Below are 11,982 nucleotides of genomic sequence, written 5' to 3'. Positions count from 1 at the left end.
CACCTTAGCAACCAGCACTGGCACCTTAGCAACCAGCACTGGCAACCTAGAACCGGCACCTTAGCAACCGCACTGGCACCTTAGCAACCGGCACTGGCACCTTAGCAACCGGCACTGGCACCTTAGCAACCGGCACTGGCACCTTAGCAACCGGCACTGGCACCTTAGCAACCGGCACCTTAGCAACCGGCACTGGCAACCTAGAACCGGCACCTTAGTAACAGGAACCTTAGCAACCGCAACCGGCACCTTAGCTACTGGCACAGGCACCTTAGCAACCGGCACTGGCAACCTAGCAACTGGCACCTTAGCAACCGGCACCGGCACCTTAGCAACCAGCACTGGCACCTTAGCAACCGGCACCTTAGCAACCTGCACTGCCAAATGAGACTCACTAGCCTTAGCATGCATAGGTTGGTCACCCACTGCCATGCCTTCTTCCACTAGTGGTCATTAGCACAGGCAGGCTAGTGTTAGACTTGGATATGGTAGCATTAACGTTGCATCGGCTAGCGTTAGCATTGAATAGCCTAGCAAGTAGCAAGCCTCGGCTGGTCACCTGGAAATCGTATTTTCTCTTTAAAGGACCCTGGAGTCAGTGAGTGGGTCGATGTCTTCTAGAGTTAAATGTGAGTCCATCTGTCCAACAGCTGAAGTTCTGACCCAACTGGGTCATCAACAGAAAATGAATGAATGTGTTGCAGTGGTCTAGTCAAAGCCCAGACCAGAACCTGCCTGAAAACATGCGACGGTGTCCTGAACTGACCTTCAGGATCCGGTGCTTGGCCTTGTCCATGACGGCGCCGGCCGTTTCCGGGTTGTCCTCCATGGCTTTCTTCAGCATCAGCTCCAGCGTGTACGCCGCGTTCTCCATCAGCTGGAAGCAGCGAGGAGACGATCAGACCCCCAGCAGGTTCCTGCTGAACTCACCGAAAAACACGCAGCCCCGCCGCGCACCTGCTGCAGGTCGATCTGAGCGCCGTGGGTCACCGCCGTCAAGGTGCTGAACCCAAAGCGCTCCTGCAGGTGCTTCAGTTTGTCCTGCAGGGAGCTGATCTTCAGGCAGCAGTCCAGCAGGTTCGGTCTCGCCATCTCACCCAAAGCCTGAGAGGCAGAAGAACAGAAGAACGGATTCAGACCGGAGGACTCTGCATGGTTCAGCCCATGTGCTGAAATGGGTTCTCATTGTCCAAGTGGTGTGACGGCGATTGGGACGTTTTGTTCTCTGCCTCTTCTTGTCCAACCGCCTGGTGAAAGTTTGGCCCCTCTGAAAGTTGAGCTGTTCTGTGATTGGTCTGAATTTTGTGGGTGTTTAAGCAGAAACAGCGATTCTCAACTTCAGTCTTCTGACTATCTGTACCAGGTTGGTCAGTGGCAAGACGTTTTTCAGCCAGAGTGCAGGATGGGTAGTTCTGAGGAGCAGTTGCTCAAGGCCGTCAGTAAATATTGATCCCCCGGCTCGGTTCTGGTCCGATGTCTCCAACACCTTCACTTCTTTATTTCTTTGATAACAATGTCTCAGTAAAACTAGATGTTGCGGCTCGTCCATCGTTTCCTCGTCCTCCAGAGTCGTACTAGTGGTTCCTCTGTAGATCTGAAAACACCCTGATGCATCGGCCCTTTGCACCGACGTTCCTCAGTCAGTCAGCAGGGAGGAACCGGAGTGTCGAATGGAGCGACTGCCATTGTTCTCCCAGTTTAGCTGCTACTTGTTCAAGTTGAGCTAATTTGTGTGTAGCTGACCCATCGACGCTCAGAAACCGCCTCCCTCCCTCCGTTCGTTTGTTGATTCATCACCTCATCACGATCAGGTCGTTTCCACTTACACTGAAGCTACATGGTAGGCTACATGGGGCATCGTCTCCATGGTTACCAATGATTATACCTTCTCCATAATTGCATCTTACTAGTCTAATAATATTTAATGAAGTTAACTTGAACACACGGGGAGCTGCAGTCCTCTGCCATCTTCCTCCCTCAGGTCCACGATGAAACGATTCGGACCCGACCGCTAAATAAAAGCCATATTTACGCTACCAGCTGTGTGTTTTTTTGGAAAGCTTTAGAGGAGCGCATTATTTTGAAGTTTAAGGCTCAGTGGGCCGTTTTGTGAAGGTTCAGCGGCAGCAGGAGCTCGGATCGGATCGGCTCGGATCGGACCATGAAGGGTCTGAGTGGACATGAATGTCCTGAAACCAGGCGACCGGGTCTGGACTTGGATCCACCATGCTGGGCCCATCAGAGCTCGGCTCTCTGGAGAGGAAACCTGGAAGATCCAAGTCTTGAACAGGTGAAGTTCTACAGTGTGAAGGCACCGGATGGGGTCCGGTAGTTCCAGACCTGTTTCAGCTCGTCGTTGTCGGCTCCCTGCAGGACGGCCTGGCACACTTCGTCCATCTTGGTCTCCATCAGCTGCCGGCTGGCCATGAAGCCGGAGCTGATCGGCTCCATCAGCTCCTCCAGAACCGAGCCCAGGTAGGGCTGGACGGACTCGGAGCACAGCTGCTCCGCCGGCTCAGAGACCTTGGCTGGAGAAGAGAGTCGGGCATCAGAACAGAACCGGCAGAAGCTCTGAGCCTGGTGCTGCAGGCGGCTCGGTTACCTCGGATCTTCTCCTCCAGCTGCCGCCTGGTGTTGAGGATCTGGTCCATGTCGGAGCGCATCAGAACCTCCTGCTGCCAGACGGACACCTTGCACTCCTCCTTCAGAGCCGCCAGCCCCTCCAGCAGATGCTGCTGGACCAGGATGTAGGCCGCCTCCATCGTCTGGCAGGTAGAGGAGTCGGATCGTTTCAACCGCCGGCCCAGATTACAAGTTTTAGAAGGAAAGGTTCTGATCGGACTCACGATGAACCAAGCCTTCTTCCTGTCGGTCTTCTTGGCTCTGAGGCGAGGCAGCAGGTCCGTCCCCAGCGACGGCAGCAGCTTCTCCATCACCAGGTTGGCCATCACCTGAAAGCAGAACGCAGTCCAGCTGTCAACATCTGGGGCATCAAACCCAACCGGTTCCACCCGGGTCCAGTCAGAACTTTCCATCCATCTTAGATGATTTTAAGATGAAGCGATCAGGTTCTTCTACCGACCGACAGCAGCTGGAAGCTTTAAGGTCTGAGAAGGAGAGAGGCAGAGCTACACTAGTAGCTCAGGTCCTTTGGAACCGTTAGTTTGGGTCGTTTGGCCGGTCAGGAGAAAAAACTGGGTCAATTTATAGCTAAACATTTAACTTTAAAGTAAACATTTAACTTTAAAGTAAACATTTAACTTGCTAGCTGAATATTTAATATTTAGCTTCAAGCTAAATGTTCAGCTTGATAACATAGAAAGCTAAATTTAGTTTAGTTCAACTAACTAGTTACACTAATTCTGATGCAGCTAAATATTTAGCTTTCTAACCAAGTATTTGATTTTGAATCAAATATTTAACTAACTAGTTTAATATTTAGCTGGCAAACTAAATATGTAGTTTGAAGTGAAATATTTAATTGGTTAGTTAAATATGTAGCTGGGAAGTTAAATATTTAGTTAAACTTACTAAATATTGCGTTTGTGACATTTAAAATATGTCTTTGAAAACAAAGCATTTTCTCTCATGACGGGCTGAACAGATAAATTATTGCTGGTCATCTTTGGGTATCACTGTAACAATATTCCACCATCATCAGTTCATAGAGCTGCAGAGGTAGAATGTGCTCAGGGAGACGATCCGATGGAGGTAAAGGGTTCTGGAGGCTCCGGTCCGCCAGGAAGGGACACGGCTGACCCGGTCAGCTGATTGTTGCCTTTTTAAAGCTGCGACTGTGTGGAGCAGTTTGTTTCATTTCTGGAAACAAAACTGAAGGATGCAGCTAAAAATGTAGCGACTCTCCAAACAATGGTTCAGTGTTCAGGCGTGATGAAAGACTGCAGGCGTGGAGTGAAGACCAGTCGTTACTCAGCTCTGACTAAAGCAGAAACTCCTGTTTATTAGCAACAGGAAGTTGAGTTAACGCTGAGCTCAGCTTCCTGAAACAGCAGCAGCTCACAATGCAGCGGCGTGGCCGGTTCCTGCCGGATCCAGAGGAAAACGCAGCCGGAGGAGAACAACAACCTGCTGGTCTCGTTTCTAGAGCCAATATCTTAATACACTCAAAATGAGATCAAATTAACTTATAAAAGTGACTTTTTAGCAAGAATTACAGGTTTTGAGTCAATAATTCCTTAGTATTGATGAAAAGGTTCCAGTTAAAATTGGCAGATTTTTTTCACTGGTAATATGATGTTCTTCCTTTATCTGCCAGTGGAAGGGGAACCGGACCAGAACCGGACCAGAACTACTTGGTAAGATTTATTGTTTGCAGTGCGGTCAGTGGAAGCTTATCGGTGTTGAATGAAAGCATCTCAAGAACAAAACCTTGAGGAACACCAGGGGGAACTTTTGTTTGCTCAGAATTGTGATTTAAAAAGCGACACTAAGAAATTCAGGACAAGTTCTAGATTATCTCAATGAAGAGCATTTTTCCTTCTACACCCAGCCTGAGGAGACCAGAGCGCCGCGCCGCAGCAGACGTACCCGCACGTCGCTGCCGATCAGCATGCCCCAGGCCTCGTACTGGCCCCGGTCCTGGCGGAACAGCTGGATGGCCTTCAGGAACGCCTGGACTTCACACGTCTTCTTCTTCTGGAAGTCTGGCGGAAACGCAGCAGAGTTCAGGATCAGTCTGTCGGCTCGTTCGTCAGAACTCGGCGATCTGCATCATCTAAGGTTCCCGAGGTGCTCAGGCGAGCCCGTCACCATGGCAACCACAGGGAAGCTAGTCAACCTTCAGCTGTGATGCTGAGCAGCAAACGGGGAGATAAAACTCCTCGTTTTCTGCAGCAGCTAAGCGTCTGATCAGCAGGAAGGTTTAAACTTCCTGCTCAGGGAGAAGCAGCGGGACCGAACGTCGTTCCCCACCTTGGTTCTGGTGCTTGATGCAGTCGGACAGGAAGGAGATGAAGGTGGCCTGCTTGGCCTCCTGCTTGAAGCAGAAGTAGTAATCCCTCCTGTAGGGCAGGCGCAGGTAGACCGGGAACTGCCCCGGCATCCCCGGCAGAGGAGGAGCGAACTCCTCCTTCACGTCTGAAACAGAAGGACAAAATCCAGGCTGGACCGAGCAGAACCGTCCTCTTACTGGTCCAGCTTCAATCAGAACTGTTTCATCACTTCCTGTTTCCTGTCTGGATTCTTTAAACAGCAGCGATTAATGTTTCTAACTCACAGGATGATTAATAATCCTTTCAGAATCATATTTGTTGTTGGTTTTGTATTGGAAAATAAAAACTATTTGACCTTCAAGTAGCCGCAGCGAAAAAATGGTAGAAGAAGAAGAAGAAGAAGAAGAAGAAATACTGCTGCTAAAAAAATAGTTGGAGAGGAAGAAATAAAAAATAAATAGTTTAGTACAAGTAATAGTAATTATCAGCAGTAGAAAACAGAAGAAATGAGACTGCTGGTAGTAGAAGTAGTCAGAAATAGTAGTAATAATACTATTATTATTACTTTGTTGCAAGAAAATCCACTGAGTGAAGAAAAGCGTCAGAAAAATCTGCTAACATATACAATATCATTTAGAAACCAGATCAGAAGAAACTTTGTAAAATATTAAAACGATTTGCTCATCCTCTGCGAATCGTGATCTGCAGAGGATGAGCTGAACACAAACATCAGGTCCGTTTCTCGTGGTCCATCCTGCATCGTCCATCTATCACCGATGTTTACGTTGAATATGCAAAATGAAAACTAAGTTCTGTTTTTCCACACGTTTCTTTTCCGTTCAGTGCTGCAGACTGACCTCCAGATACGAGCGACAGGAGCTCCGACTGGTTAAAGGTTCAATCCAAACTCGGCTTCAAAACGGAGAGAAGTCAAAACAAAACAGGAACCTGAAGGAATCCAGCAGGCGGTTTATTCTGACGCACAGCAGAGACGCTTCGTTTTCAGAGCACAAATTGTTGCATCATCGATTTCTGCTGAGTGAGACGAACTGGATCGGCTTTAACGCAGAGACTAGATCAGGCAACAGGAAGCAGCAGGGGGTTAGAGGTCAACCAGGCAGGTTAGAACACATTAAACTGTTTCCAAACTATTTCAGCCTTTAGTAAAACCGACTAATGGTGGAGCAGAAACCTGGAACTCACCTGATTCTGACAGCAAAGCAGCACTGATCTCACCGAGACGAAGATATGGAGCCCAGAACAAAAAGCTTCAATATTTGATTGTTTCGAGGATTAAAGGGTCAAAAGGTTCAGAATTTACCAACAAATCATAGAAGATTGTCTCAAAATGGAATAACAACCAAGGCTGTCTGACATCTGAGTGTCGCAGAAATAATCCTCCGCAGCCTGATGGTGGACGAGCTGCCTACAGCAATCATGGGGATAAAGGAAGAGAGGCCAAGAAAACATCTCTGAGGCACACCACAGTTCATCTGAGGTTCTCACACGTTCACAATCAAAACATGCCTGGAGGTTTCGGTTGGTCTCAAAACGAGCTTTTTAGGGTAAAGACAAAGTAGAACTGGTTCTACTGGAACCAGAACTTCATCAACTGCTGTGGTTCTTTCTCTGCTGAGTCAAACCAACCTGTTCCCCTCCTGGCCTGTGGGGGCGCTGCACCAAGAACCACTGAAGGAAACGACACAAAAACCAACAAAGACACTGAGAGCAACTTCCTTCTTCACCAGATGGAAACAAGATGGAGGCGTCAGATTTTAGCGGTTTCTCTTTAGGCTAAAGACCAGGAGCCATTTCTGCTGCTAGCGCTAGGCTAGCATGTTAGCTTTGGTTGGATTTACCCAGAATGCTGTAGTCCACTTCCTGCTTTTGAAGCAGAGATAAGTGGGCGTGGCGTACATATTCAAACTGAACCAGAGTTCAGTTCAGGTGAACCCATATGGAGGAATTTTCCTGCCATAATTCAAGAGCACACATGTTCAGTCTGAAAGCAGGACTTCATGTCTTTCTTCTCTAAACTTGTAATAATTGTACTGAAAACTTTTCCTGCCTGGTCAGTTTAGAGTCTGGTCTGAAGAAAAGTTTCTCCACCAAACAGTTTGACTGTAAAACTCTAAGCTAATGGCTAATGGCCACCAAGCTAAAGGACTAGCATAAATCTGGGACCCATATGGGGGAACAGAGAAACCTGAACAGTTTCTACTCACTGCTGTCATCAGGGTAGCATTTGTCCACCATCTCCATGTACTTCTCCTCTGTGGTCAGAATAGTGCCCCCTGTAGGCAGCAGCTTGTAAAGCGCGTTGGCTCCTTTAACATAAGACTGACAAGCAGAACCAGAACCGGGTTATGAGCAGAACCTTCCGGCGCATCCGGTTGGTACCAGGGCAGTTTTTCACTCACCTGCAGGCTTTCATGACACTCCAGGCAGTAGTTTGCTCTCACCGCAACCATCCGCTCCCTCCACTTCCTGTTGTCGTCAAAGTACCACAGGGCGTCTTCGTAAAGGACGATGGCTTCCTCTGGCGCCTCCTGGTGGTAGAAGCAGGAATAAAAGAGGAAATGAAGCGGAGCGGATGCTAACTTTGAAAACGATTAGCACACTTAGCTTCTCCTCAGTTAATATTTCTGTATAAATTCATAAGCGCTAATTTTGTTGGCTGTTTTGTAAACTTCCAGTTGAATAAACTGAGGCTCTTTGTTATCAAATGTTAAGAATTCAAGTAGTTAGATATTTATATTTATATTCATGCTCTTATTTTGAAGACTGTTTACTCAGCAATTCTGTTTCCTGTCGTCATGTTCTCTTTCTTTTCAAACAGGAAACGGTAACAAATTAAAACATGTACATTAAAGAGTATGACATAAACATAATGGACAATATAGAATATGTAGATTATTATGTTAAATTTAAATGGCAGCATTTAAACTTGAGTTCATGACCTTTATGTAGATATTAAAATCAGGTTTTATGTGAATCTAGAAAAGGTCATAAGGTCGTGGGGCGTGATGGCCTGGGCCCGCCTTCAATGCAGCTGGAATACAAGAATCAATTTGTTACAGTGGCCTAGTCAAAGGCCAGGCCTTATCCTGGCTGAGTTGAAAGCCACGCTGACCCTCAGGTCATCATTTATTCATCGGCCCACTTCTCAGAGGAACATCAACATCCATTAGCGTCCGTCTGACGGTCTCCATGGCGACGCCCGGCGAGGCGTCGTTACCTTCTGCTTGAGCAGCTGAGTGATCTGCTGTTTGTTCTGTTGCAGTTCGTCCTCCACCTGGGCGAACCGGGCCACCGAGAACTGCTTCCTGTAGTACGGAGCGAAGTCGCTCAGCTCGGCCTGCGCCTGGCCTGAACCAAGAGAAGAAGAAACAAACATGACGGTCAGCTGGTCAGCCTCCACAGAGCCGATGGACGGACGGTGAAGAGTCAGGAAGACGAAACCCAGGAACCCAGAACCGACTCGAACCGAGTCCAGACAAATCAGATTCATTCAGAGAAACAATTAAATGATTAATAGATGCAAAACTTTGTGGCAAGAAAATCCAGTGAGTGAAGAAAAATCTGCTAACATATAAAATATCATTTCTAGATGAATCAAATGTTTGGTTTTCCAACCAGATCAGAAGAAACTTTGAATGTAAAATATTAAAACCGGAGACGTGTTACTTCTACTCACTTACTTTTGAGTAATTTATGTAACTATGCTACACAGTTCTTCCTACTTCAGTAACATTCGTGTCGCTGCAGCTGTTTCCTCCCAGACATGATCTGCTGTTTTCATTTAATGGCTTTTAATTTGTAATTATCGTTTTTAAATATCAAATATTCTCACCAGTTGCTCTGCACTTCTGTCGCCTTTTTCACTTTTCATGAGTAAAAATATGTGGAAGTATTTCTCTTCTTACATCCTCCTCAGATCATAAATTAACATTCTTTGACATTATATATATTAAATATATAAACATGTTTTAATTTATCAGAAAGAAAATTAAAAAGAAACTTAAATAAAATCTGACATTTGCAGCAACAAAGTGCCAGAAAAAATGTCCAGATGCTAAAATGTCTGTCAGAAAATATCAGACTTGATATCATATTTTTATGCCTTTAATTGCAAAACAGATTTTTTTTCTCGCCAATTTCGGACCTTTCATCATCAGAGCAGGGTCTGGACTTTGACTAGACCACTGCAACACCCTGACTCTTTTCTAATGCAGCGTTATTCTGGGTCATAGTTCCAGCTGCTGGACGGATAGTTTCCTGTTTCCAGACGGGTTTGGCCCACAGCATCATCCCTCCACCACCGCGCCGGACACTGAAGACCAGAGAATGTCCCAGTCAAAGACCGGTTTCCAGGTTTATACTCGTTAACTCGTCGCCTCCTGACGGTTTTGTTTTGACAGTAAACATGTTCTGACCCGATGGCTGCAGGAAGACGTTAAATATCCGTGTTTCCCTGTAAGTTTCCACTCCTGGACGCTTTTCAGCAGCCTGAGATGTTATCAGCAGAAACAGGAACAAATAAACCAAACCGGGTCAAACCGGGTCGTTCCAGAACAAAGACTTTCCTCCAGCCTGATTCGCTGCAGGTTCAAATCCAAAATGTCCGCCGTCAAAACATCTATCGATTCTGGAAATGTTTCCAAATTATGACTGAAAAAGACATTTATATATTCACATGAATAAATTCTGGACCATAATGTCCGTCATCACATTAATGTGTCCATTAATGTGTCCATTAATGTGAACGGGAGTCATTAGCAGCTAAAGCAGCTATTAGCCACATTAGCAGCTGCAGCTTGAGTCTGATTTTCAGGGCGGAGCCAAACAAGTTCAACGTTTTGGCTAATATTAATAAACTCAAACTGCATTTTAGTTTTAAATTATACAACTTGTTCTTTTATTTTTAAGTAATTTATATTTTTTACTGATAATAAAACGAGCAATTGTTTTATCGGCATTAAACAGTAATAATCATCAGCAGTATTGATTACAGAGATTTATTAATTTATTATTCCTTTAAATCAAAGCTAAAAATCCATCAGTTTAAAGTTGAACCATAATAACCGGAACATTAACCAATATGTCTGATCATGTATTGATCATGTGATGATTTTGCTCATCAAAATGAAATGTTTGCTTTTAACTGCCTTGTTACTGAAATGTGACATAATAACAACTTTTTATTTCACCATCACTAATAAATGACTGTTATGATTATTGATTTTACTGTCATCATGTTTCTGCAGCAGATCCAGTTCGTCAGCCTGGATCAGAAACTAAACCAGTGAATCTCTGCAGGTTCGTCTGCTGGAGGCTCCAACTGGTCCGACTGGGAATCATCTGCTCCAGTTGGAGGAAACTGGCGTTTTAAGCCTCGTCTTCACGGATGAACATGCAGATGTTTCACTTCATCATCATCATCATCATCGTCGTCGTCGTCTGGTGCAGAGCCAGAGCCGACGTCAGCAGGTCCCAGTTAAAATGGACGCCAGCGTCACATCGGAGAAAAACCCAGAGAGCGAATCAGGAAGCAGCAATGATATAAAATATGATAATGATCCAGACCTGCTGCTTTGAAGTGATGCAAATATCGACAGTTTAATAGCAATAATCGATCAGAAGAGTCTGTTTAATATCATCTGTGTGAAACATTAGATATTTAAAGGGCCAGTCTGCTTTTTCCCCAGCAGCAGCTGCACTTTGAATCTCCTTGTTTTCTTCCTTCGGTTCTGAACAATACGGATCATAAAAGCTCCTGATGAATTCCTGCCGACTGAACCGAACGGCGTGGATATCCTGCTTCCTGCTCCACCGGGACGCTCAGCTGGAAACGACCTCTGACCCCAAACAGCAGCAGCAGCAGGACGACAGAGCAAACTCAAGCTTTTAACAAAAACTGATGTTTACTTCACAATCTCTCATTTTAATAATAATATAGAAAGTTAAAAATGGAAAATATAAAGCTGTTGGCCAACATCTGACCGACTTCTGCTCAACATACAAACAGGAAATGTGCAGCAGGTTTCAGACCCGATTAGTTCTGCAGCTTCTGTCGAAGAAAAACGGATTTTATCTGTCAGCTGTTCTCGTTCTCACACACACACACACACACACACACACACACACACACACACACACACACACACTCTGCTGAGGTGATCTCATCTGTTTCAGGCTGAACTCTCCATGCATCACAGGAGATTTGAATTGACGGCGTAGCTCATGCAAAACATCTGCAGCTCTAATTTATTTCTTCTTCTTCTCCGTTTCAGGTTTGATCGTAAAACCAAAAAGGAGAAAAGAACTTTGAGAGAAAGTCTGAAGCTTTTTCAGACGGTTTCTATTCAAACATTAAGAAACTTCTGCAGATCAGAGTTTTAGTTCAACAAGAGAGAAAAAAAAGACGCCTGAAAACAATTGGCTCATGTTCTGTTGTTCACATTCATCAGTGATGACCCGGCAGTCTGTCCGCCTCCTGAGTAACGCACTAATCAGATCCAAATGAGCTGCAGACGGAGCAGAAATCATATAAAGTGGAGCAAACAAAGCATCAGAGGAACCGCAGAGACGAAAATCGCCTGGAAAAACTAAATCACTGCAAGAGGAAAAACATCAGTTTGGTCCAGATACAGAAATAAAAACTTGTTTTAGTCTCTAGAACTGGAAGAAACCAGTCAGAAACGATCGGATCTGGGTCCAGATGGGAAACAGGAATGATCCGGATTAGGAGCAGTTACCGAAGCAGCTGACAGTCACAGCGGTGAATAAAGCATCAGGCTAACAGGCTGAGTTACATCCAGAGGGTTTAAAGCAGTTCAGGATGTTTCCCTCCTGCATTCAGTCGACCCGGTTCTACTGGACCCAGAACATCTACTCCACCTCCAGCTGCTCTGAGTCAAACCAACCTGTTCCCCTCCTGGCCTGTGGGGGCGCTGCACAAAAACCTCTGAAGACACTGAGAGCAACTTCCTTCTTCACCAGATGGAAACAAGATGGAGGATTTTAGCGG

General features: G+C 45.7%; 1 protein-coding gene across 2 annotated transcripts in view; it reads right to left on the bottom strand.

Moving 5' to 3' along the window:
* The window catches only part of niban1a (niban apoptosis regulator 1a), a 24,201-nt gene that overhangs the window by 2,497 nt on the left and 9,722 nt on the right, over nt 1-11,982 (bottom strand). The window contains exons 2-11 of one of the 2 annotated variants that reach the window (XM_008406414.2): nt 8,191-8,321; nt 7,373-7,501; nt 7,178-7,292; nt 4,933-5,097; nt 4,549-4,664; nt 2,847-2,951; nt 2,603-2,765; nt 2,341-2,528; nt 958-1,104; nt 767-877 (exon numbers count right to left, since the gene is read on the bottom strand). In XM_008406414.2, the coding sequence (XP_008404636.1) occupies nt 767-877; nt 958-1,104; nt 2,341-2,528; nt 2,603-2,765; nt 2,847-2,951; nt 4,549-4,664; nt 4,933-5,097; nt 7,178-7,292; nt 7,373-7,501; nt 8,191-8,321 (1,370 nt within the window). Of the gene's footprint in view, nt 1-766; nt 878-957; nt 1,105-2,340; nt 2,529-2,602; nt 2,766-2,846; nt 2,952-4,548; nt 4,665-4,932; nt 5,098-7,177; nt 7,293-7,372; nt 7,502-8,190; nt 8,653-11,982 lie in introns of those variants that run through there. The other variant, XM_017304281.1, reaches the window with a different exon arrangement.

The sequence above is a fragment of the Poecilia reticulata genome, linkage group LG4 (assembly GCF_000633615.1).
Source record: "Poecilia reticulata strain Guanapo linkage group LG4, Guppy_female_1.0+MT, whole genome shotgun sequence".
NCBI classification, from domain to species: Eukaryota; Metazoa; Chordata; class Actinopteri; order Cyprinodontiformes; family Poeciliidae; genus Poecilia; species Poecilia reticulata.
Note: the sequence above shows the minus strand (reverse complement) of the source record. Positions and strands in the feature narration are given on the sequence as shown.